Source organism: Meriones unguiculatus, chromosome 20 (assembly GCF_030254825.1).
Source record: "Meriones unguiculatus strain TT.TT164.6M chromosome 20, Bangor_MerUng_6.1, whole genome shotgun sequence".
In the NCBI taxonomy this organism is placed as follows: domain Eukaryota; kingdom Metazoa; phylum Chordata; class Mammalia; order Rodentia; family Muridae; genus Meriones; species Meriones unguiculatus.
Window position 1 is genome coordinate 56092453 of NC_083367.1, and position 27050 is coordinate 56119502.

General features: G+C 41.5%; 1 protein-coding gene and 1 pseudogene across 1 annotated transcript; both read left to right on the forward strand.

The window, feature by feature from the left end:
• Window positions 1-22934, forward strand: Prdm9 (PR/SET domain 9). Its single transcript, XM_021657408.2, has 11 exons — window positions 1-263; window positions 547-657; window positions 975-1098; window positions 1452-1559; window positions 4906-4955; window positions 6899-7046; window positions 8145-8246; window positions 8453-8724; window positions 9282-9349; window positions 10816-11009; window positions 20738-22934. The coding sequence occupies exons 2-11, from the start codon at window positions 577-579 to the stop codon at window positions 22072-22074; spliced, it is 2484 nt and encodes an 827-aa protein (XP_021513083.2). The 5' UTR covers window positions 1-263; window positions 547-576; the 3' UTR covers window positions 22075-22934.
• On the forward strand, window positions 11296-12152 carry LOC110561129 (adenylate kinase 4, mitochondrial-like; annotated as a pseudogene).
• Window positions 22935-27050: the final 4116 nt, after the last annotated feature.

Genomic DNA, 27050 nt, shown 5'->3' on the forward strand with positions numbered 1-27050 from the left:
CGGCCGCCAGCTGTGTGTCAGCCTCAGGCAGCCGCGCGCGGGTCAGTCAGCCTCCGCGCTCCTCAGAGGACCCGCGGCCGCCGTGGCGTGACCGCGGAGAGCGGCACGACCGCGGACCCTGAGCACAGGCGAAATCTTCAAGAGCCAGAGAGACTTTCTAGGTTCAGCCCGTGAGACCCCAAATCCTCTCAGCTTTATGTGGCCCCACATTTACTAGGTTAGATTCGAATCCCCTCGGCGGGACACTGAAAAGCAAGGTCCAGGTGAAAAGCGTGTGTGTGTGTGGGGGGGGGGGATTTAAACCCCATTTTGGCGGGAAGACTCTTCCTCATTTGCTGACCCAGATGTAGGGTTGGCCCCTAGGTTTAGGGATCCCTATGTTTAGGGATCAGTCCAGAACCACTGCGCCTCCACAGGCGTACTAGACCTCAGGGGCTGAAAAACAGCTGTATTGGCTGCATGGATTCCCACCCAGGCCAGCTCCTTCCCAGGTACTGGCGGGCCTCCCTGCTCGCCTATGACCCGTAGTTACTTCTCCATCCACAGGACCATAGGATCCTTGACCTCTCCAGGGAAATGTCCTGCACCACGAACACCAACAAACTGGAAGAGAATAGCCCTGAAGGAGATGCAGGGAGAGCCGAGTTGAAACCCAAGGTATAACAAGGTTGTCCTAGAGTCAGGAGCATCGTGGGAGGGCAGAGGCAAACAGATGGCCTTGTGGACCACAGATTGCTGGTCTACGATACCATATTGATCTTCCTATGACAAGATGGTGGGTCCTGACATGTAAGAGAGGAAAGGCTCATCAGCAAGTGCTCTGTCAGCACAACATCCAGTGTTTGCTTAAAGAGGCTTCTGGGAATGGGAGGAAAATCTTGATCGCTGAGACCACTGCAGGGTACCATGCCCTAACCTGCATATTCTGGTTTTGTTGTTGTTGTTTTGTTTTGTTTTTATTTTTTTTCCTCCAGGTCAAAGATGAGTTCAAAGACATTTCCATATACTTCTCCAAAGAAGAATGGGCAGAGATGGGAGAGTGGGAGAAAATTCGCTATAGAAATGTGAAAAGGAACTATAAGATGCTAATTTCTATAGGTAACTTGAAGTCTTGAGTCAGACCCTGGATAAAAAACCAATTATCCAATTCCTATGTTATGTCGGCGCTCTGCCACGAATCTAGAGTGGCACAGTTACCGATGGACACAAGTTTAAAGAAACGTGTTTGTGTGTGTGTGTGTGTGTGAGAGAGAGAGAGAGAGAGCGAGAGAGAGAGAGAGAGAGAGAGAGAGAGAGAGAGAGAGAGAGTCAGTCCAGTGCTGAACGGCAAACACTGGCCATGTAGAGAGCCCATCTCTACTCCCAGAGCTTACATGGCCTTATGGTATTTTTGTTCCTAACTCTAGGGCCTGCTTGCTTTTTTTTAAGAGGATCATTTTGCTTCTTTTCAGGTCTGAAAGCCCCTAAACCAGCTTTCATGTGTTTCCAAAGGCAAGCAGTCAAGCCCCAGATAAGTGACAGTGACGATTCTGATGAAGAATGGACACCTAAACAGCAAGGTGAGGGCTAAGAAAGATGTAGAAGCAAGGTGAAAGGTCAGGAGGATTTAAAAGTACCCATTTGAGGGGCTGGAGAGATGGCTCAGCGGTTAAAAGTACTGTCTGCTCTCCCAGAGATCCTGAGTTCAATTCCCAGCAACCACATGATGGCTCACAACCATCTATAATGTGATCTGATGCGCCCTTCACGTATACAGATGCACTCCTTCATAAAATAAATAAATCTTAAAAAAAAATTACCCATTTGAAACCAAGCCAGATTAGGTTTCAGAAATGTCTCAGAATTAAGTTAATTTTGGCTTTTCTCCCAAGACTCAAAGGTCAACAAATAAACAAGATGAAAGGCAAAATACCGTAAGAAGCTATTCCTGTACATTTTAAAATATGTGAATACTATATACTACTTATAATACAAAATTATTAAATATAAACAAATCTGAGCATGAGCAAGAAATTTCAAACCCAGAAACAGCGTAAGCACCTTACCTAATTGCTAATCTACTTGCTTATTGCGAACTATGTTAATATGACCATGGATGTGAAAATGTCTCTTCAAGATCTTTTCACTTTTTATACGTACATAAAGAAATCATATTGAATAATAAAGTAATTCGATTTTAAGTTTTGATGGACTTACTATCTTATATTCCCACCATATATGAACCATTTTATATTTCCACCAAAGGTGGTCATTCAAGCATGCCAATTTGTCCTCGTCCTTGCCATTATTTCTTGAGAGTTCACTGTTTTGTTCTGTTTTTATAAGTAGGTATCCTAAAGAGTAAAGATACATCACTGGGATTTTAATTTTCATTTCCCTGATGATTAAGTGTGTTGCGTACCTTTCCCTATGCTTGTTGGCTACTTAAATATCTGTAGAAATGTGATTTCAAGTCCTTTGCTCACTATATTAATCGGGTAGCTGAAGCTGTCACAGCAAGATATGTGCTAAGTTTTTAAGCAAAAATATATTTTTTACAGTTTTGGAGGTTAGAAATCCAAAATGGGATGCTGCCCTGGTCAGGTTTCAACAATGACTTTCTTCTGGTGTGTAAGGGATCTCCATTGTGTAGTCACATGAACTCTATGTGTTTGTGGCTATAGAGGGGGCGCAAGTAGAAGTGAGAAGACTCTACCTATGAAAGAACTAATCCCATCACAGGGCCACACTCCGCAGTTGTCATCTTGTCATAATTAGCTTCTAGTGGCTCCATCTCCAAATATAATATTAGGAAATAGAACTTAAATACAAAAATATAAATTGATTTTGGAAAAACAAACAAGTCTAATCACCTATTTTTGACTTATTTTGTTTGTATTGATGCTGTAGTTATTGAGATGTAGGATTCATTTAGGTATTCTAGATATTAGCCATTTATTTTATATGCACTTTGCAAATGCTTTCTTTCATTCATTAGATTACCTTTTCATTCTGTTTTGTTTAATGTTTTTAAGATTAATGTAATCCTACTTTTCTGTTTTTGCTTGATTTTTTAGTGTTATAGCAAGAAAATCAAGTATATGTCCAATGTTATGAAGATTTTGTCAAGCTTTCTTCTAATGGTTTTACAGTTCCATGCCTTACATGTAGTACTTTAGAATATGTTGAGTTATCTTAAGCTTTGTTCTTTTTCAAGATTCTCTTGGCTATTCTGATTCTCATAAGATTCTATCTTAATTTTGATTTTTTGTTTGTTTTTCCAAGATAGTTTTCTTTGTGTAGCCTTGCTTGTCCTGGACTCACTTTGTAGACCAGGCTCACCTTGAACTCGCAGAGATCCACCTGCCACTGCCTCCTGGAGTACTGGGATTACAGGCGTGTGCCACTGTATATGGCTAATTTTTGATATATTTTTTAAATTCAGCAACACATGACATTGACATTTTAAGAGGGAATATATTTAATCTGTAGGTCATTTGAGGTAATATAAACTTTTATACTATTGCCTTATAAACCATGAACACAGGCTATTTTTTTCCTTTTTTTGAGTCTTTAATTTCTCTCAGTAATATTTTGTCATTTTTGGTGTCCAAATATTTTACATCCTTTAATTTACTACTAATTATTTTATTATTTTGACTATTGTAGGTGTGATTTTTTTTGGAATTTCGTTCCTGGATTGTTCATTGTGGGTGTATAAAAACACAACTGATTTTTAAGTGTTCATTTTATATCCTGCAATTTTAAGTGGAATCTTGAGGGATTTTAGTGTATAAGACAATATAATTTGTAAAGAGATAATTTACTTCTTTCTTTCCAAGATAGATTACTTATATATCTTTTTTGACCTACTTATTTTAGCCAGGACTTCTGGTATTATATTGAGCAGATATAGCAAGAATGGAATCCTTGAATGGCTGTTGTGACCCTAGAGGAAAGAATTCCAATTTTTCACTATTAAGAATGATACTGAAAATTACCTTTTACCAAATGACCTCTTTGTGTGTACATAATCTCTTCTTGTTCCTGGTTTATTCCATCTTTTTCCTCATCACTGGCTGATTGAATTATTTGTTTGAAAATAAATGCAGTACACATGAGCATAAGATAAAGAGAAGAAGCCAGACATGGTGGCACACGCCTGTAAGCCCAACACTCAGGGAGCCAGAGACAGGTGGATCTCTGTGAGTTTGAGGCCAGCCTGGTCTACAAGGCGAGTCCAGGATAGCCAAGGCTACACAGAGAAAATCTGTTAAAAAAAAAAAAAGATAAAGAGAAGATAAGTTTTGTCTAATTTTGAATAAACTTAAATAAAAACACCATATTCCCAATAAGAAAGAGTAATAATATTTCAAAAATAATTTTTATATCACCCTTGGGTCATCCTTGAAGTCTTCACTAAATTATTAAGAATTCTCTGCTCCTGGTGAGAATTCCAGTATAAAAAAGATTCAGTGTCCAAGTGGGTTCCATAGTAATAGGAAGAGGGACTGCCTCTGACATGAACTGATTGGCCTGCTGTTTGATCACCTCTCCCTGAGGGGGAAGCAGCCTTACCAGGCCACAGAAGATGACAGTGCAGGCACTCCTGATGAGATTTGATAGACTAAGATCAGAAGGAAGGAGAGGGGGACCTCCCCATCAGTGGACTTGGGGAGGGGCATGCGTGAAGAAGGGGGAGGGAGGGTGGGACCGAGAGGGGAGGAGAGTGGGGCTTATGGGGGGATACAAAGTAAGTAAAGTGTAACTAATAAAAGTTGAAAAAAAAAAAAACTGGCTTGAACTCACTGCCTGCCTCTGTCTCCTGTGTTGGGATAAAACAAAACAAAACAAAACAAAAAAAACCCCACAACAACAACAACAAAAAACGTACCAACCAAAACCCTGATTTCCCATCACTTTCAGCTAGTCCTCCTTGGATGCCTTTCCGGGTGAAGCACAGCAAACGACAGAAGGTAAGTCCTTTCCAAATCCTACAGACAGGAAAGCTTTCCTCATGGATCCAGGCACAGGTAAGAGAAGGAGGCGAGAAAACCCTGGGAACTGCTGCCTTTCTGGTCTCGTCTACACAGTGTTTTTCATCCTTACAATCTTATTGAATTAATAAGAACATCAACAGCATGTGGACTTGTTTTATTTTCACAATATTTCAGATTGTAAGCATTTTATATTAATAAATCCTATGAAGTAGGTAATAAATTGTATATATATATATATAATTATATATGAGGAAACTAGAAGTGACCAGCAATAATGTCTAAGATCATAGCAACCAATGGTGTAGTCAATTCCAAAATTCTTTTTCTAAAGCATGGACAAGCTCTTTAAAACTGAGTATTTGTAAAGTCATAGCTTTAACCATTTTACATCACTCATGCAAGTGTTCCTACCTCAGGTTTTTTTTTTTTTTTCCTTATGTCAACGTAAGACATACACTAATATAGTCTAAGGGTAGTTTACAAATAAACTGAGGATTTTTACTTGGATGGCACAGATAAATGAGGTGTGATCCTTTTCATCAGAGAGATTTATTCTGATAGGAAAAAGCAGCTCTCATCCCTAAGACAATTCAGATTTGATATCAAGGGATCCACAAATAAGAAAATGACTTAATTAGGCATGTGGTGCTTGTCTGTAATTACCCCTGTAATTACAGAGTCCCAAGGAATACTGTGAGTTTGAGGCCAGCCTAGTCTACCTAAGGTGTTCAGGCCAGTCATGGGTACACAATAATACAGTGAGTTTTGGAATGGGGAACAGAAAAGGATGTAAAACTTCATATAGGCATACATTATTCCATTGAAATGTCATCTGTGGGAGAGACTATGAGAGAAGCCATTAATCCCACATTAATATTGTACTCAATTTCACATGTTCTATTCAGTATCCTCAAAAGAATTAACATTTATGGGTAACTGGAGAGAGGGCTCAGTGGTTAATAGCACTTCTTGTTCCTCCAGAGGTCCTGAGTTTGGTTTCTAGCTATGCAATTCAAAACTGCATTTAACTCCAACTCTAACAGATTGAATGCTTTTGTCTGACTCTGAAATCAGAAACTGTGTACCTCTCTCTGTCTCTGTCTCTGTCTGTCTCTCTCTTTCTGGCTCCCCTTGTCTCCCTCCCTCTCCCTCTTACACACATAAACACACACATAGAAATGAAAATAAATCTTTAAAAATGAACAATTAGCATGTATAAATGAACTTATGAATGAGAAAAGTTAGTGAATTTTCTGGAAAATTAGTACAATAACTAGTTAATCTAATTCCAGAGTCAACCTAAGCATGATGGCTCAGATCTGTAATTCAAGCATTTGAGAGGCTGAGGTAATAGGAACCCTGTGACTCTGAGGCTAGCCTACATAGAGAACCTGTCTCAAACAAGCAACCTAATTCTGGAGACAACTATTTCCAACACACCAGTTTGCAATTTTAGCATCATTTCATTAGTTGTAGAAGTGCTTATCTGCCACCATTTCTTCATTCTCTTCCCAGAGTTACTGCTCTACTCAGTTTCTTCCTTTTACAGCTGTGTTTTATCTATACTTTGTTTTCTATATTTCTCATCTCATCACATATTTCTTACTTTATAGATATGTCCTCCTTCTCTCTATAAGCCTTACCTTCTTCACTGCAAACTTTGTTCACTTTCCAGCCAGCCTTCCCAAATATCAGTTCATCTACCCTGGAAGCAGTCTGAAGGGAGAGAGCCTAGGATATGGCCTCTTGCCCTAGATTCATAGCCCATTTAGCTTTTTCCTTACCTCTTCCTTATTCAAACACTGCACACATGCCCAAGGATATTTCACACACTAACTAAAGTCACATGTGAAGACTTGTGGAAAGCCTTAAAGAACTACAGAAATGCCTGTTGTATTTTTATGTGACTCTAATTAAAGGAAATGCCTAGAATGTCATTATGTAATGAATCTAATATGAAGGAAGTGTCTGGAACAGAAAATCTGCTGAATACAAGTGACCCAGAACATTCCCAGAAACCACTGTCCTCTCCTGAAGAAGGAAGCACCTCTGAACAAAAACTGAAGAGTAAGTAATTTGGGAACTTTAATCCTTCTAGGTTACCTAGGAAGGTTGATGAGAATGGTCTAAAATGGTCAGTGTAGTAAACTTCAGAAAGTTCAGAACTTGGTTTTGTCTATGCTGTGGTATTCATTGGTAGTGGGCATGCGCTTATGTAGCGTGTGTTGAAACATTGACTGTAAAGGCATACGCTTGGGCTGTTAATCACACAAAGATACTGGGGCTTGGGAAATCTTAAAAAGTCTGTGAGCTTCTGAATGCTATTATGTAGAAATAAGGGTATGGTAGCTTGTGTTGTTCTAAAACAGCAAGTAAAGCCTAAAAGAACCGATCCAATAAATCTTTGAGGCAATAGGAACCAAATGCCCTCAATGCTATTTACCCAGGCCTTTGTTCAATGCCTAATTACAGTGAGACATCAATAGTTTTTCCCCCAAGACAGGGTTTCTCTGTGTAGCCTTGGCTGTCCTGAACTCTCTTTGTAGACCAGGCTGGCCTTGAACTCACATCGACCTGTCTTCCTCTGCCTCCTTGAGTGCTGGGATTAAAGATGTATGCCACCACACCCGACTAGCAAATATTTTCTAAATGAATCAACATGTGAATGAACCTTTTTTTTTTAAATAGAAAATGTGGACAAGTAGAAATTAAACCTGAAAAATCTGAAATTGAAATTAGATTAGGCATCAGTTGTCGGCTGAACATGGAATCTTAGCTTCTCTAAACAAAAAGTCAAAGGGGAAGCAGATAGATAGAAAATCATTTTGTGGCAGTAAACTTCACATTTTCTTTGAAAAAATTTTAAATGAATTTTAGCTTTCTAAAGATTTACTTTCATGTGTATGTGGGTGTCTGTATGTGTACCATGTGTGTGCCCGATGCCTGCAGAGGTGTTAAGATAGTGTTTGATGACCTAAAATTGGAGTTATAAATGGTTGTGGGCCACCGTGTGAGTGCTGGGAACCAAACTTGGGTTGTCTACAAGAACAGCATATGCGTTAACTGCTGAGCCATTTCTCCAGGGATGAGATTTTAGATTTTCTTAAGAAACAGGGATAAATGCTCCAGAGTCACACACTAACTTACCTTTATTCTCCAAACCAGAACTCAGGAAAAAGAATGTTGAAGTGAAGATGTACAGTCTTCGAGAGAGAAAGGACCTTGCATATGAGGAAGTCAGCGAGCCTCAGGATGATGACTACCTCTGTAAGTGTCCATCAGGGCCTTCTCATGTAAATGCTTTATCTTTAAGGATAATGATTCATCTGAGCATTTGGAGCCCAGATTATGTTTACTCTAGTGACTTTGGGTGTAGATTGTGGGAGAATGACAGGAATGCTATGCTCTTTCTGAAGACATTTAGATCTGGGATGTTCACATACCTTCCCCAATCCTTGCTGTTTTTACCTTAGATTGTGAGAAGTGCCAGAATTTCTTCATCAACAGTTGTCCCAACCATGGGCCTCCGATATTTGTAAAAGACAGTGTGGTGGACAGGGGACATCCCAACCACTCAGTCCTCAGTCTGCCCCCTGGGCTGAGAATTGGTCCATCGGGCATCCCTGAGGCTGGACTTGGAGTATGGAATGAAGCGTCTGATCTGCCAGTGGATCTGCACTTTGGCCCCTATGAGGGCCAGATCACAGAGGATGAAGAGGCAGCCAACAGTGGATATTCCTGGATGGTGAGAAATACCTTCTTTCCCTTTATCCTGTCTCCCTGCATCCTTTCTGTGTTTCTGATGTAACAAACTAAAATATGGATGGGGCAACATGCCTAATTTTGTGTACTGAATGGTTTTTATACAACATGGAAGTGCTGTTTCAAGATTTGGGTTTTTTTGTTTATTTGGGTTTGGGTTGGATTGGTTGTTTTGTTTGGTTTTGTTTTGTTTTGTTTGGTTTGGTTTGGTTTGGTTGAGACAGGGTTTCTCTGTGTAGCCTTGGCTGTCCTGGACTTGCTTTGTAGACCAGGTTGACCTCGAACCCACAGCGATCTGCTTGTCTCTACCTCCCTGAGTGCTGGAATTAAGAGTTTGTGTCTCTACACCCAGCCCCTGCTTCAAGTTCTGAAGGCGAGTAGGACTGGAGTGGTACACAGACAAAGAAAATGTGCCCAGGATGGCACAGAAGCATCATGTGGGGTCACTGTGAGTGGCTCAGGGAACACTGAGAAGACTGGAGTGACATGATTTCATTATTGTCATCCCAGAGCCTTAACATATTTTGTTTTCAATTTCAGATTACCAAGGGGAGAAACTGCTATGAGTATGTGGATGGAAAGGATGAGTCCCAAGCCAACTGGATGAGGTAAGGCCATTCAGTCTCAGATTCCAAGAAAGACTGTCACTCATAAGGCTTGTTTCTTTCTTTCTCATCATGACTCTGTCAATGGTTCCCATATACTCTGCCCCCCTTTTTCTCTGCACAGTACTTTTTTATATTGTGAACAGAAAGAAAAAATAAATTACTAGTATCATCATTAACTTTTATCAAAGCACAAATCAGCTCAGGAAAATTGGAATACCAAGGAGCCTACATTGAAAACACTGGGATTACCATTTATTCCATCTTTCCATCTTCATGAAGCATTTGTTTTGTGTTCCAGCTCGGAAAATAGATTTCACTACTTGAGCAGGTCATACAACTTATATCCTTACAAGAGGCATCTTACAGATATTTTATTAAAAGACTATTTGACTGTAAGTCTTTCTCCTTTTTTTTTTTTTTTTTTTTTTTTTTGAGACATACACAATACTGAAATACCCTACAAAAGAGCTCCTTTAGTCTGTGAGGGCAGGGAATCTCCCTAGCTACAGAGATCCATACCGGGATCTGGAAGGATGTAGATTTGGATGCTGTGCATGCCATTCATTTTCTATGAGGGAGACTTACTTGATTAGAAGACAGAAAATATAAATAAACTGCTATTTTTCTGTTACTTTTTTAAAACAAGGTGGCACAGGTTCTCCCCAGACACACTATGTAGCAGAGGATTAACCTGAATTTCTTATCCTCTTGACCTCATTTTCTTATTGTAGGCACACATCACCATACCCATCTTTATGCAGTGCTGGAGCTGTCGCCCAGAGCTCTGTGTATGTAGCCAGGCACTCTTCCACCTGAGCTGTCTCTTCAGTCCTATTTTCTGTGTTGTCTCACTAAGAGAACTGTAAGATTTTTTGTTTGTTTTTTTTTGTTGTTGTTGTTATTGTTGTTTTTCAAGACAGGTTTTCTCTGTGTAGGCTTGGCTGTCCAGGACTTGCTTTGTAGACCTGGCTGGCCTCAAACCCACAGAAATCCACCTGCCTCTGCCTCCTACGCTTGAGATCTCTTAAGTTTTTGTGGTAGCCTCAGCAGGTAGTGGGGAGAACTTTCAAACAAACAAACAAACAAACAAACAAACAAAATTGGGATCAATGTAGGATGAAATGTACTAATATAGAAGCAGACTGTATGAATAGTGCCAAAATCTAAGGTGTTAACTGGAAATTTTAGAGTTTAGAGAAGCAAGAAGTCAATGTTTTGTCACCAGTAGAGACAGAAGTCTGAAAACTGGCTCTTGGGGAAAGGAAGGTCTCTGGAACAGATGAGCAGGGCTTGGAGCTAGGATATACATAACATTATCAAAGAGATAGATGAAAAACAGAAGGTTCTTGGAAATGTGGGATGGGGAGTGAAAACGCCAAGGCACAGAGGCTCTGGGTACCAACAAGGGGCTAGAGGCAAACATGGAGCTGCCTGCTGAGAGTCCTTTCCTTTTGCCTGCACTCTAGGTATGTAAACTGTGCCAGGAATGATGATGAACAGAACCTGGTGGCCTTTCAGTATCACAGGCAGATTTTCTATCGAACCTGCCGCGTCATCAGACCAGGCTGTGAGCTTCTGGTCTGGTATGGGGATGAGTACGGCCAGGAGCTCGGCATTAAGTGGGGAAGCAAGAGGAAGAAAGGAATCACAGCAATAAGAGGTGGGCATTACTACGGTTCCTTAAATAAGAAAGAAAAGCAATTCTTGAGAATTCTCATCTTTCAACTCCTTTTTTTTTATTTTAATGATTTATGGTAAATAAAAGCAAAGTTTAAATCCATTAGGGAAAAATGAAAATTACAAGCACTAAAAGCCTACCATAAACCAACTGAATAAAACTCAGCATCTAGGGCAGGCTCTTCCTCACTTGCAGAAGGTGCTCAGGCAGTGGCTACTGGGCAAAGTATGCAGGCCACCATCCAGTCCACCTCCTACCTGCCAAAGCCATGGCTTCCAAACTCCTGCACATGGTCATCCTCGGGCTGCCTGGCTCTGGCAAGGGCACTGTATGCCAGAGATTGCCCAGAACTTTGGCCTCCAGCATCTCTCCAGTGGTCACTTCTTGCAGGAGAACCTCAATGCTAACACACGGTTTTCAGAGGACATTAGTGCAGGCAGGAGCCCTGGACAGAATCTGTGATATAGACCTACTGATCAATTTGGTGTTTGTTTGTTTGTATTTGTTTTTGTAGACAGGGTTTCTCTTTGTAGCCTTGTCTATCCTGGACTTGCTTTGTAGACGAGTCTGGCCTTGAACTCACAACTATACGCCTGCCTCTACTTTCCTGAGTGCTGGGATTACAGGCATGCACCACTACGCCTGGCGATTGGTGTGAATATTCCTTTTGAGGCACTTTGAGCGTGGGGCTGGAGAGATAGCCCAGAGGTTAAGAACACTGGCTGTTCTTCCAGATGTACTCAGTTCAGCAACCACGTGGTGGCTCCCAACCTTCTATAATGAAATATGGTGCCCTTTTCTGGACTGCAGGCACACATGCAGGCAGAATACTGTATAAATAGGACGATGAATTCACCCTTCTAGCATGAAGGTCTATAACCTGAACTTAAACCTACCTCAAGTGCTGGGGATTGGTGATATCACTGGTGAGCCACTTGTCCAACAGGAATATGATAAACCCAAACCAGTTGCTGCCAGACTAAGATGGTACAAGGATACGTCATCGAACTGTACAAGAGCCAGGAGTACTCCACAACTGGGACGGAGGCTAACACAGTCTGGCCTTATGTCTATACACTTTTCTCAGACAAGCTCACACCTATTCAATCCAAAGAACCATACTGAGCCTGCCATCAGAAGAGCCAAGAAGACATGGTTGTTCACTCAATAATGGTTGTCATCTTGGTGCCCTGACCAAATTAGGAGAAGCTACCTGAGATAGCTTGTAGCGTCTTTTCTAGTTTATTTTCTAGTTTATGTGATGAAATAATGAGGAAAAGCTAGTGGGTAGGAAGGATTCATGAAGAAGGAAACCCTCCTCTACTTTTAAGAGGAAGGTATAGCTCTGTAGGTGCATCTTGTCCTTCACAGGAAAGCTAGTACAGACTGGATTTCCAGCAGTGTTGAGCTCTACATGGGTAGACAGCCATAGCTACCATAGCCTTTTTTGCATGCAATAGTGGACTCTCTGGTTTGTCCCACAGTCCCACATTCCACAGGCTATCAAACCGTACAACACAGTAAGCCTGAGAACTTGAAGGCCTGTGGTCCTGGCTTGTCCACTTGCCATACCCTCTGAAGATAACTGAATTAATGCTAATTGCACTCAGTGGCTGCTTCTCCCAATAACTGTTTCTCCCTGAGATCTGGATCTCAGGCATCCTAGTTTCTGTTGAACATATCTCATCTGCTTGCTCCCTTCACAGGCTATTCAGTAACATGATAGTTTCTGTATTTACCCCTCTAACTTACTCTTTTTACAAACTGAGAAAGAACTAGATGGCTGGATTCAGTCCCTTCCTTCATACTGGACAGAAGGCTTACTTTGTTAAACAGCTGCTCTGGCTGTCTTGAGCCCACTCTATATCTTTTATTGTTTAGGAAAGAATCCCCAAAATCTTCAGAAAAGAAAAAAAAAAAAAAGAAAGGAAATGCTCTCTTATGGAAATGTGGGGCAACTGTATTTTCTATACAGAAGTAGTAATTTTATAGGAAAAACTGGACTAATGAGATGTTTGGGTTCAAGGCAAGATGCATATTGAACATGCTGCTAAATATTAATTCTTTCAGTGTTTCTTCTGTGAGTGACCCAAGCAGATGTCGAGAAGTCAGTAAAGAAAACAAGTCCATGGCCTTGGAGCATCTTGCAGGAAATGTACATAGCACCTGCACTGAGTAAGGCAGCATTACCATTTTGGGAACCAGAATCTTTTTTGCTTTCTTCCTATTCCAAAAATGCAGTCTACTGGTGGCATGAAACCCAGAAACAAAGTTATTAATATTTTGTCAATTATTATATGTCAATAAAGCATTTGTTTAAAAAAAATCAGCACCTAGAACACTCAGAAATAATAATACTATCAGGGAAGTGGGTGGGGGAAGCAAGAAAATAAAATGTGAACAGGAAGCCTCAAAGGCATTCACAGGAATTCACAGCAAGGAACAGACACAAACTTGACCAGGAATGAGACCCTGGGTACAACAGATAGCAACTCAGAGGTGGGATAAATAATAACAACAAAAGACCTCGAAACCCCAGGTCTTACATGGTATAATCCAAATATTAACCACCCCAACCCACCACAGATTAAGAATGATATATGAGTCAAACACAGGTAAGAGCTGTTGTGATGGCTGTTTTTGGTCATCAACTTGACTATATTTGAAACAAACTAAAATCCAGAAATTGATGGCATATATGTGAGGTTTCCTTCTTGGTTTGAAGTGGGTGAATTTACTTCTAGTTCAGACCTTTGAAGTCAAAAGATACAAACCTTTGATCCAGATCTTAAGGCTGGAAGATACAGGCCTTTAATTTGGATCTTAAGATGAGAAGATATATGACTTTAATTCAAATCTTGAGGAGAAAAGACATACCTTTACTATGGGCCATACCTTCTGCTGGAAGTCTCTATAAGGACATAGATGAAGGAAGCTTTTGCTCTTTGCCTACTTGCCTGTAACTTGCTAGAACATCTATTCCTTCTTTAGTAATGGAGCCTACTTTGGCATATACAGAAGACCAGCTAATATATCCAGCCTTGTGTGACTATTATATTCTTATATTTTCTTATATTTTTATAGTTTTATATTATATTCTTATATTTTTAATTCACAGCTAGCCATTGTTAGATTAGCTTTATTGCAGCCTGTTAGTCATTCCAGTACACACACACACACAGTCATTCCGTAAGTTCCATAACCCTAGAGAACCCTGACTAATATAGCTGTAGACTTTCAGAACTGTTCACCCTACAAAGCCAATGTCAGGAAAATATTATTTTGTTCACATAATAGACCTATTGACATGAAAAAGTAGTATGTCAAAGGAGAACTTATTGAAGGTATATTTTCAAATAATCAGCAGACTCTCAGACTCTTTTTCTAGTAAGTGAATTTGAAATGACTGGCTTCACAGCCTCCTGGTGTTCTGACTTGGGGCAATTCTACTCAGTGATTGTCAAGCTGCCCTGTTCTGCTCCTGACAAAACTGGTGATTTTCTCAGCACCTCTTTCTACAAATCATAGCGCTACAAACACTTTTGGGAAGATTCATCAAAGACTCCTCTTTCTTAAAACCTTTTAAAAGTAGAGATCCTGCCCATTCACAATGAGAACACACAGGACAGACAAGGTGAGCTGCCAGTGTGTGCATGCTCAGCTGGTGCCCTCCATACTTGTCTACTTGTCTACTTCAGTATCAAGAGGAAGCTCTTCTCACTCATACCTCTATATTTAGTGCTATGGCCATTATGTAAGATATGGTAGAAATGTTGTGAATTGGAAAATCTCCAGCTTTTGACTACCCACCAACCTAAAACCTTTATAAAGAAATTTAAAACTGTATGAGTTCAAGGCCAACCTGACTAACTTAGCAAGAACATCTCAAAATAAATACAGGGTTAGGAGTGTAGCTCAGTTTTGTGTTCAGGGTGCTCACCCCTCACTCATAAAAAAAAAAGGATAAAAGATAAAAACTGGGCTGGGGATATAGTTCTGTGGTAGGTAACTGCCTAGCATGCGCAAGACCCTGAATTGAATTCCATAACCAGAATTCTAAATAAAAGCAGAGAAAGGAGAAAGAGAGGGAAAGAAGAAAAGGGGACCGAGGAGGGGTTAAATCCTTACATATTTTATAATGCCCAGAAAGATTTACCACAAACAGATTGATTCTAATCTAATGAATTGATGTTTGACAAATTTCTAAACTGGCAAGACCTCCTAAGGAATGATGACACTAAAATAAGTTACAGAAATATACACAAATAAGCATAAATAAGCAGTAGATGGATAGCAAATGTGCACAATGAAAGCATGTGCCATGGTCCTACTGCTGATTCTGCCCTAAAAGTGGTTAAAAATCATGATTTCCTAATGCATACACAAAATTTATGAACATGAATAAACATGAATGAAGCCAAGAAGATATAAGACACTAAAATACAATGTAAGAAAAAGATAACTACAGACAGAACTTTTCACCTGCAGTGGTCCACTTAGATAGATGCTCTGTTATCAGTATAACAAATGCAGAACAAATCATCTAATGGTATTCTGCTTACTAAAAGATGCTAAATTAATGATAGGCCACTTACAGATTTAACAAGTAATTTTTATACCATCTCACTTATTAATCTCTTATAGATGCTGATAAAGCTGAAAGACATGATGTGCTGGCTAGTTTTATGGCAACTTGACACAAACTAAAGTTGTCTGAGAGAAGTGAGCCTCAACTGACAAAATGCCTCCATAAAATCAGGCTACAGGCATTAGAAAAGCCCATAAGGCATTTTCTTAATTAGTGATTAATATGGGAGGACCCAGTCCTTTGTGGATGGGAGTACAGCTGAGCGCGGTCCTGGGTTCTATAAGGAATCAGGCTGAGAAAGCCAGAGGAAGCAAGCCAGTAAGCAGCACTTGTAAAATGATATTAATTGAGCTTCTCCCCGTCTGGCTTACACGTGAATGAGACTCAGACTATGGTTATTTTATTTGGCTTTGTCAACTACTGGGGAATTACTCCTAATCTACTTTACTAATGGACTGGCTACTTTCCCAGCTGTTTACCCCACATTTTTGCTGTTTGAAAACTTCGTTGTAGTTCCCAGTATGGAATCCTCTGTCTCATGTATGATTCATGGAGACTTTACCATTGAGCCCCATCCTCCCTCAAAAGAAGAACAACAACAGTAACAAAAAGAAATCTTTAAAGCAGTTTAGGCATCTAAATAAATTCCTATCTAGCATCAATTGTTGTATTTTGCAATTCCAAGGGGGAAAATGTGGATGGTTATATGTATCCATAAGAATATGAATGGTCAAACATATTCCAGTGGCTGGGTTCTCATAAACCGTGCATGCTCAGCTTCAAATGTTCATCTGGTATGCCATTGTATTATCAAGAAAGAGGAAGCAATTCAAAGGCTGATATCACAGCTAATAAGCCAGGTAGAAAGAGCCATCCAGACTTAGCCCTGCTGAAACATTTGTGGATAACAATGAAACATCCTCATCAATGATGTGTTGTGTACGAAAGTGCTGATCAAAATCAGGTTTGACACAGTACTGCAACATTCTGAGTCATGTCAGTCAGGCTTGGGCTCTCTACAAGGACTTTGTCCCTGCTGTAGCAATGAGCTTAAGGAGGTGGTCCACATGAGTCATTGTGCTTTCAAACTCAGCACATTTTTTTAGCCTTCAGAACTATCTCAAGTTTGCTGAACATGTTCTGTTGTTCTGAAGAAAGTCCACTGTCTGTAAGCATCAGCAGCCCATTCTTTTGTTGCCCAGAATTCATGACCAAGCATTTGTTAGCATTTGTTATATGGTAGCAGCAATAATAATCACACATTGTCTGTGTGATGGTTTGAATAAGTATGGCCCCCATAGGCTCATACTTGAATGCTTAGTTACAGGGAGTGGAACTCTCTGAAGGGATTAGGAGGTGTGACCTTGTTAAAGAAAGTGTGCCACTGGGGGTGGGCTTTGAGGTTTCAAAAGCCCATGTGTGGCCCTGTATCTCTCACTGTGCCTGCTGACCAAGATGCAGCTCTTAACTACTCTAGTACCATGCCTGCAGCCATGCTCCCTGCCATGATGATAATGTACTAATTTCTAAAACTGTAAGCAAGCCCCACAAGTAAATGTTTGTTTTTTCTTTTTCTTTCTTTCTTTTTTTTTTTTAATAATAATTGCCTTGGTCATGATGTCTCTTCACAGCAATAGAACAATTCTTCTGATACTTTTATGAAGATGTTGTACAATTTGCTCTAGCCCTCTTAGAAACAATGTTGTGAGAAACAAATTCATGCACATTGAAGCTTGCCGGGCTTTGTCATCCTTTACCTTTTCTGGCTGGGTTTGTATTGACACTTTATTCACAGCATATCTGACCTTCTTACATCAAGGCTAAACCACATTTTTATTGAATTATTCTTCTTCATCACCAAATAAAGTTGCCCGAGATGCATCTAAAGTTTATTATCATGTAGCAATTTTTAAAGCTTACTCTAAAGCTCGGTCATGTTGTTCCATTGTTTATCTTGAGGTCTAGGATCCACGCTGGGGTGTTATCCAACACAGTCACTTGTACAATCACTACAGAAGACATGCTCACACCCTCCTAAATGCATGGGTGTTGTTGGTAATAAAAATGGGTGTTGGGCTAAATAATGTTTATTATTTGTCCTATGATTATCTCAGCAGTATATTTAACCCACTATCACAATCAAATAAGACACAGATACCTGTTAGATTTTATAGTAGCCTTATTTACTCTGTGCTGGGCAAATATTCTACCTACACTGTCTCAATAAACTCACCATCCATCTCCCAGCCTCTATCCAATGCCATCCGCCTTAACCATTACTATCTGGACTACCTTCCATGCATAATCAAGGTGCTTGCTTAAATTTTTCATCTTGGTGTTTTCTCCATCCGTGCCATCCTTGGAGTCCTTCCTCCCAGCTCACATGGTTCCTTCTCTACACTAACCTATCGTGGTGTCCTCCTTCCTCCCCTCTTCCCATCCATCTGTTTCCAATGACTCTCTTGAACCCAAAGCCCAGGGAACCTTAGCAACGCCTACCCCATTCTGCCCTGCCCAAGTTTTAGGACTTTAATCAACCCATCAAGTGTAATGTCTTAGGCAGGTTTACTCAACAAGGATAGGTTTATCCAGGCAGTAACCAGATTTTGAGGTTCAGTAATTAGCACCAAAATACAAGCATCAGACCAACCCCCAACACATGGGCTCCTTCAGAATAGTAGAGCAGCAGGAACTGCACAGCACAGCAGCTTCTCTAGGAGCCCACTGAGTAGCTGTGGACCTAGGGCCTCTAGGCAGCTAGCTCCATGGTGTACACACACAGAAGGAGGCTTTTTCCTGGAGCAGACCCTTAGCTGTGGGTTAGTGCAGAATCATTCCCTCTGAGCTCAGACAGCAGAACACCCTGCTGGTCACCAGTGGATCCCTTGTGAGGAGTTTCAGAGCCCTCAGGACAGACACCTTGTGTTTCAATTCTTAAGCAAAGTGAAATGAAACATAAACTCAGTAAATTTTCAGGTACTTTTAAAATTAAAGATCATTTTGTGTGATTTTAAGTGTTATAAAGTTTTCATATGTTTTTAAATATTCTAATTAAAAAGATTGATTTATTTATTTCATATGTATGAGTGTTTGCTTGCATGTGTATATGTGTGTGTGTGATGCCTGCGGAGGCCAGAAGACAGTGATGGATCTTCTGGAACTGGAGTTACAGACAGTTTTGAGCTACCATGCAGATGCCAAAACCAAACCCAGGTCCTTTGCAAGAGCAGCACGTACTCTTAATAGCTGAACTGTCTGTCTAGGTCTAATTTTATTTTTAAGTACGTTATGAACAAAATATATAATGCTGTAAGTTTAGAGGCAAAAAAATTTTCAAGAACCCAGCAACTCTTTTACTGAATTAGTTTATTCTTGTCCTTTTGGTTTATTTTTAATTTCCATCATATTTGTAAAGAATATAAATGTCATCATGCATTGTGTCTGTTAGTTGTCAGGTAGATTACAGCTCTGTGCCAGGGGGAAAATATAAAATAAACAAAATGATTTGAATGCCTGCTCTTCAGAAGCTGCCTCATGAGCTAGGGAAGCATGCATATTTGTACGGAGTCAGCAAGTGACTCTGGCTTTGAAAAAAATTAGCCCAAGAAAAGTGCTTAGAGACCTGTGAAACAGGGGTAAATATTAAAGATACTGAAGGACGATAACACTTGGGAGGAGCAGACAGTTGGTCTGAGGGGCTTGGACAAAAAGAGTAGCTGGTGTAACTGCCTCGGGGCATGGAAAGGTTTGGACCTTTGACAACACGCTGAAATCACCTAACAGAAGGAAGCAGATACCAGAGAAATTTGCACACAAGCCTGTTAATGTAGAGCCTGTGGCTGGTCCCCAGATGATGACAAATGAAACAATTGTGGGGTTTTCAGTTCTCTGTTCTAAAATGATGCTTTTGGTTAAATTTCTAAAGTATAATGCAGTGTGCAATCACCATAGAGATGGCTTCAGTCTCCATCTGCTTACAAGGGACAGAGGGATTAAAGAGAGAAGACATCTGATTAAGGATATGTTGTGAAACAGGATTTTGTTATATTTGAAATGGGCCAAAAGTAAATGAAATACTCAGTGTGAGGTCTAATGAAGGAGTTAACTTTCATTTTAAGATTTGTAGCAGGGGGCTGGAGAGATGGCTAAGAGCTTGAGAGTACTGGCTGTTCTTCCAAAGGTCCTGAGTTCAATTCCCAGCAACCACATGGTGGCTCATAACCACCTATAATGAGATCTGGTGCCCTTCTGGCATGCAGGCAGAATACTGTATAAATAATAAATTTTTTAAAATCTTAAAAAAATAGATTTGTGGACTACTGAGAAAGAAAATTCATAGCCAATTTGAGGCAGTGGAAGCCAGGGTCTTTAAGTCAATAGGCTCCACATTCTGCCTTCTCTAACCCTAATTCTATATCCTGAAAGAATCCCCAATTGAATATGTCTTTTTTAATAAAAATACATTTTCAGACTCACATGTGATGCCTTTATCAACAACTCTACCCAGTTACCTGCAGTCTAGCTGGATGGACTCCAATTACATATCACTTTCCTTTCTTAGGAAAAACCAGTAAGGGGAATTCCACCTAAGTCAGGAAGTGCTGTTATGTCTCAATAGAATGAAATAGGTGAAGAGAATACATAGGGAAAGGTGCTCAGGGATCTGAATAAGTGGAACTGGGAGAGGGATGGGGTTGTTGGGTAAGGAAGGATATAATAACTTAAAAGATACTTATAGTTTGTAGGTCAAGCTCACTGCTGTACCATTTATACCAGGAGTAAAGTTGCCCCTGATCCTCCTTGGAGGACCAGAGTCTGACTGACATGCAGAAAAGGTCCCTGATGTGAGCTTTTATAGATTCCTGTAAAAGATGTAGTAAATGAAAATGGAATATGGGAATGCACTCACTGCACCTGATGGCTGTTGTTTGTCTTGAGACAGTCTCACCCAAAGCCCAGTTTGTACTTGAACTGAAGGTGATCAGACGTGAACCATCAAACCCAGCTGAGTTTGTGTTAAGGCATGAAGACTGAATAGGGGGATAGGCCTGACCACATAGAAAATCAGATGCCTAGGCAGTTTATTATACTCACTCTAACCAAAAATGTCATCTTTCCACAGAACTAAAGACAGAGATTCATCTTTGTCTTTTATGCTCTTTGGCCTTCTCAAGTCAGAAATTCCTCAGTCAACATTTGAAATGGAATCATCACAATGAAATCTTCCCAGGAGCGTCTGCTAGGATAAACCCCAAACCAGGGGCTCCCTGTCCAGATCAGCTTCAGGAACAGCGACATTTTGATTCAAACAACAAAAATGACAAGGACAGAAATCAAGAAGTGAAAGGAAAGTCCAAGCTGATGCATAAATGGACAGGACAGGGGATTTCAACAGCCTTTCCCAGCACACTGAAAGGACAAATAAGATCTGAGGAAAGTAAAAGAACTATGGAAGAGCTCACGACAGGCCAGAAAACAAATACAGAGGACACAGTCAAATCATTTATTGGATCAGAAATCTCAGGAACTGGAAGAGAATGTGGGCAATGTTTTAGTGATAAGTCAAATGTCAGTGAGCACCAGAGGACACACACAGGGGAGAAGCCCTATGTGTGCAGGGAGTGTGGGCGGGGCTTTATGCAGAGGTCAAACCTCATCAGTCACCAGAGGACTCACACAGGGGAGAAGCCCTATGTGTGCAGGGAGTGTGGGCGGGGCTTTACAGTGAAGTCAGTCCTCATCAGTCACCAGAGGACTCACACAGGGGAGAAGCCCTATGTGTGCAGGGAGTGTGGGCGGGGCTTTACAGTGAAGCCACACCTCATCAGTCACCAGAGGACTCACACAGGGGAGAAGCCCCACGTGTGCAGGGAGTGTGGGCGGGGCTTTACGCAGAGGTCAAACCTCATCAGGCACCAGAGGACTCACACAGGGGAGAAGCCCTATGTGTGCAGGGAGTGTGGGCGGGGCTTTACAGTGAAGCCACACCTCATCAGTCACCAGAGGACTCACACAGGGGAGAAGCCCTATGTGTGCAGGGAGTGTGGGCGGGGCTTTACAGTGAAGCCACACCTCATCAGTCACCAGAGGACTCACACAGGGGAGAAGCCCTATGTGTGCAGGGAGTGTGGGCGGGGCTTTACAGTGAAGTCAGTCCTCATCAGTCACCAGAGGACTCACACAGGGGAGAAGCCCTATGTGTGCAGGGAGTGTGGGCGGGGCTTTACAGTGAAGTCAGTCCTCATCAGGCACCAGAGGACTCACACAGGGGAGAAGCCCTATGTGTGCAGGGAGTGTAGGCGGGGCTTTACGCAGAGGTCAACCCTCATCAGGCACCAGAGGACTCACACAGGGGAGAAGCCCCACGTGTGCAGGGAGTGTGGGCGGGGCTTTACGCGTGGGTCACACCTCCTCAGGCACCAGAGGACACACACGGGAGAAGTACTGCCTTTTCAATAAGGGTGAGAAAACCAATAGCAATAAAACATCTCAACAATCACAGGAAGACAAATGTAGCTACCAAACATCTTCCCACCTGTTCTACTAAAATATCTGAGGAGTCTGCTGATTTTCTAAACTCAAGAGTATAAAATGATCGGAAAATGAATTAAATCCACATTTTCTTTCTCCTCTTCTTTTTTTTTTTCCCCCCGCTTGAGACAAGGTTTCTCTGTGTAGCCCTGGCTATCCTGAAACTTGTGTAGACCAGGCTGGCTTCAAAATCAGATCTGCCTGCTTCTGCCTCCCTAGCGCTGGGATTAAAGGTGTGTGCTGACAGCCCCATTAAAAATTTCCGTTTTTAGGGATGGAGAGATGGCTCAGTGGTTAAGAGCACTGCCGGTTCTTCCGAAGGACCCAGGTTCAATTCCCAGCACCCACATGGCAGCTCACAACTGTCTGTACCTCCAGTTCCAGGTGATTTGACACCCTCACACCAATGCACATAAAATAAAGTTAAAAAAATATATATATTTTAAAAAATTTTCCATGTTCATGATGTGAGATGAGCTAGGGAAGAAAACAAACAAACAAACAGAAGAAGGTTCCTTGGGCACTCAAAGGATGTCTCTTTTCCACACAAATCCCTTACAAGCTTGGTTTTATTTTATTTATTTATTTTAGCTAATAAAGTGTGTTTCCATACAGATCTGAAGCCCAATTACTGATAGGTTTCCTCCACTAGTTAAATAAATCAATTTAAGTCAGATTAAAAGTGAAAAAAGGGCAGATTTGTTTGGGAAAGAGAGGGTTGGATGGGGGTGTGGGGAGGAAGCTCCTGGGCAAGATCAGCAGCCTCAGAGGACGAAACCAGAGGACCAGCTGAAGTCGAACCCAGACTGTGGTAGGCAGGGTTTTTATGGATTGTAGGTGAAAAACACATTTGCTGGACTTTGTCCAGATATGGCCATCTGAGATTGGGGGCTTGGGAAGCTGTCAACTCCAGGTGAGAGGGTTGAGATGTCAGGAATGCAGAACTAGCCCTTAGAAGCTTTCCAAGGGGTCAGGGCTGGAGAGAGAATGGGGGCGGTTACCAGATCATGTTGGGGAGGGGGCAACCTGAGATTCCAACCCCAAAACTACTTCGTTCCTCATTAACCACTTGAAGCAGAAATGCCAGGAGGACCTTAGAGAACTCATACTCTAAGGTTAGGTTCTTCATGTGCTGTGCCCCATTCGCAAGACCACCATCAGGAGTTGAGTCCATTGCAAAATACATGAGGATTTTTTTATTACAGGCTACAGCTTGGGCTCACACACCGCTGAAGGAGTGAGAGCGGAGAGCCTCTTGCTCAAGTTAGTTGGGTGATTTAAAGAGTCCAGACCCTCCTAGTATGCCCAAAGCAGGGGGATTCCTGCCTAGCAAGTGTCTATTGGTTCAAACACAAAAGGGGATGTTGCATTTTGAATTGATTGGCTATAGGAAGGCCCCCAAGCCACTAGTGGTCTGGCTTCCCTTCCTAGGGGAGAGGGGAGATCTAGGCTGGTTTCCTAGCAGCTGTATATCTAGTGGGCAGGAAAAGAATGCAGTAAGGCTAGTTCTTCCCTGCAGGTGGCTGAACATGTCTCCACCTAGCTAGCCTTCTTTCAGGCTTGTGCTTTAAGCTTTCAAACAATACCCACTGATTTTTAAGTCTTTGGTCTCTCATGTGGACTTTCAGTTTCTAGAAAGATACAAGTCTGAGGATGAGAGAGCCAGGCCCTACACGCACCCCTTCCCAAAGTCAGCAGGAACTAGGCCATAGGTCACCAATTCCAGGAACAAGACAGTAATGTCCCCTACCCAAGGAGTAGCCTGGAGGTAACCACAAGAATGGGAAGGTATCCTATCTTAGGATGGGGCATCTGTTGGGCAGCCCACCAACCTGGTAGTAGAACTTTCCTGGCATGGAAATACCTAACATTCCTGAGGTCTATAGATTGCTTGATCTGTGTTAGTCATATTAGTTAGCCACAATCACTTTGTAACAAGCTTGCCCTTGCTGAATGTCACCCAGTTGTGTAACTGCTAAGCTGGAATTTCCGGAGCCTTGCTGTAACCACAAATAAAAACTCCTCTCTCCCTAAGCTCAGGGCTCTACACTCCAGAACTGCTGCAGTAGTGACAGTGTGGGCCTGCACTTGAGCTTGTAATAAAAGAACCCACTGCGTTTGCATCGGAATCAGCTCCTTGGTGGTCTTTGGGATCCTCGAGACTTGGACATAACAAGGTCACTACAGTTAGAATATTAAAGAATCATAAGTGTGGTTTTCTTCCTCACTCGGGAGCTGTTGGCCACCAGGCCACAAAGGCAGGAAGAACAGAAGGCTAGGCACAGAGCTTGGAAGGCTGTTAGCACAACGGAGGTCAAACACTCTGGGAACCACTTCAGGGAGCTGGTTCAACTTTAATTCCAGAGAGCAAAGGTTCTATACCCTTTGGGGAGTGGGTGGGGAGCTCCAAGGATAGGTGTACATAATTGGTTAAAGCTAGGCATTTCAAGGATGCTTGATTTGCATTAAACAGCACGTTCCTATCATAGGCTCGGGGAGGGGGCTAGCAGGGAGCTGTGTCAAAGGCCATATATCCTATGTGGTTAGGGGCATCTATGTTTAGAGACACTCTCCAGATGAAGTCAGGCAGAGAGCAGGAGGCCCTGCTGGGGAGAGGGACTCCTGCACCTTAACACTGAGTTCAGAATAGCTATCCACACTGGGAGGGCTGCAGCCTCAAACAGTAGGTTCCTTCTAACACATAGCCCGGCATGGAGGTGCACACCTTTAATTCCAGGACTTGGAAGGCAGAAGCAGGTGAATTTCTGAGAGTTTAAGTTGAGCCTGTTCTACAGAGTGAACATGTAGGCCATTCAGAGAGCTACACAGAGAAACCCTATCTCAAAAACAATCCAACAACAACGAAGATGATCAAGAATCAAGTCTGGGGCTCGGAGAGAACTATCTTGGGATTTGAGGTATAACCGGGGGGTCTTAGTTATTGTTTTTATTGTGTAATAAGACACAATAGCCAAGAGAAACCTGGCAAAGGGGGAAAAAAGGTTTATTTCATCATACACTTTCACCTTACAGTCTATCACTGAAGGAAGTCTAGGCAGGAACTTAAGCAGGGAAGGAATCTGGAGACAGGAGCTAATTCAGAGGCCCTGCAGAAGCACTGCTTACTGATTTGCTCCTCATGGCTTGCTCAACCTGCTCTCTTATAGCACCCAAGACCACCAGCCCAGATGCAGTACCACCTACAATGAACTGGCCCTTCCACATCAATCATTAATTGAGAAAATTCACTACAGGCATCTGGTGGAGACATTTTCTCAATAGAGAGGCCCTCTTCTAAAGACACTCTAGCTTGTATATACTTGACATAAAACTATCCAGGACACTGGGGCAGGGAAGAGGATTCCACAGTTACCTGAGAAGTGAGGCTTTTTCTTTTGTCTGTTCTCTTGCTAGGCTTCTCCCTTGGCTCTTGATTTCTTCCAACTTCTGAAAATTTGGAGATGAAATCCAGACAGGGTCGTGTGTGCACATGTATGAGTACATGGGTGGCTGTGTTTTTTGTACCTTATATGCATGTATGAAAATATTTATGAATGTGGCCTAGGTATATGAATTATTGCATGTGGGATAATTATAAAAGCAAACCTACACACCTGTGCATACTTTGTTGTAACCTGCTTAACTCGATTGAAACCTACTTTAGTTCCTAGCATAACTGTAGCTCCTCTGTTAACACCTGCCATCCCCTTTAGCATGTCAGAAGACATTTTGCCTCCAACTCTCCATTTTTATCATAAGGTGAAATTAAGTTCAAGTTCTCAGGTCCTACATGTCTGAGACTAGTCTAGTTCAATACTTGCTGCTTAGAATAAAACAATAGATAATAAGTGTATGTTCTACTTGAGTTAAAGATAAATGTATATGCTATTAGAGTTAAGACAGCAATATCCTGCTAAGTTCCTTTCTCCCAGCACGGTGGGGAACTGGAAAGTCCCCAAGCCTATATCCTAGCCAATCAGCTTTAAATGCTTTGTCTAGCTACCTAGATACAATATACTTGGAACAAAATCAACTATGTTTAGCTAGCCAAAATGATGTAATGCTGCCCCCTCCCTCCTTGCTTCCTATGCCTGGTTACCTGATTATGGTTTTTCATATAAAAAGCCTGTCCTAGATTGGTGGGGCTGGAGAGATGGCTCAGAGGTTAAGAGCACTGGCTGTTCTTCCAAACCTCCTGAGTTCAACTCCTAGCACATGGTGGCTCATAACCATCTATAATGAGATCTGGTGCCCTCTTGTGGTATGTAGGTGTACATGCAGACAGAATATTGTATAAATGAAATATTACCATCTTAAAAGAAAAAGAAAGAAAGGAAGAAGGAAAAAGAAAGAGACCAGCATCACAGTCTAGCTCCCAAGACCAGATTGTGTCTCTTACTGTTCAGGTTTTGTTCAGCGTTCAATAAACTTCCATCAGTCTGAGTCTGGTGTTCGAGTGATCAATATGCAGCTAATTCTGAACCCATAACAACTTTATTTGTATATGTATATATGGGTGTGTTTATTTGGGGCTGCCAATCAGGGAAAGAAAGTAGTCCATCCCTCTCAAGCAATCCTAGTGCCGTGTGTGTGTGTGTGTGTGTGTGTGTAGATAGATAAATGATCGATAGATGATAAATAATAGCAGAGACTAACTTAGCCATTAAGAACAGAATTATGTCATTTGCAAGAAAGTAGATGCAATTAGATATCATGCTTAGCAAAATAAGCCAGATTTAGAAACTAGTATTGTAGGTTATCTTTTATATGTGGGAATGTAAATAAAAGAGGACGTGAATGTAGAAGGAGGATTGGTTATGGAATAGGGTTAGAGAATTAGTGACCAAGGACAAATGCGGGTAATAGTGAAGATAAATACCTTACATACATGTGTGAAAATGTCA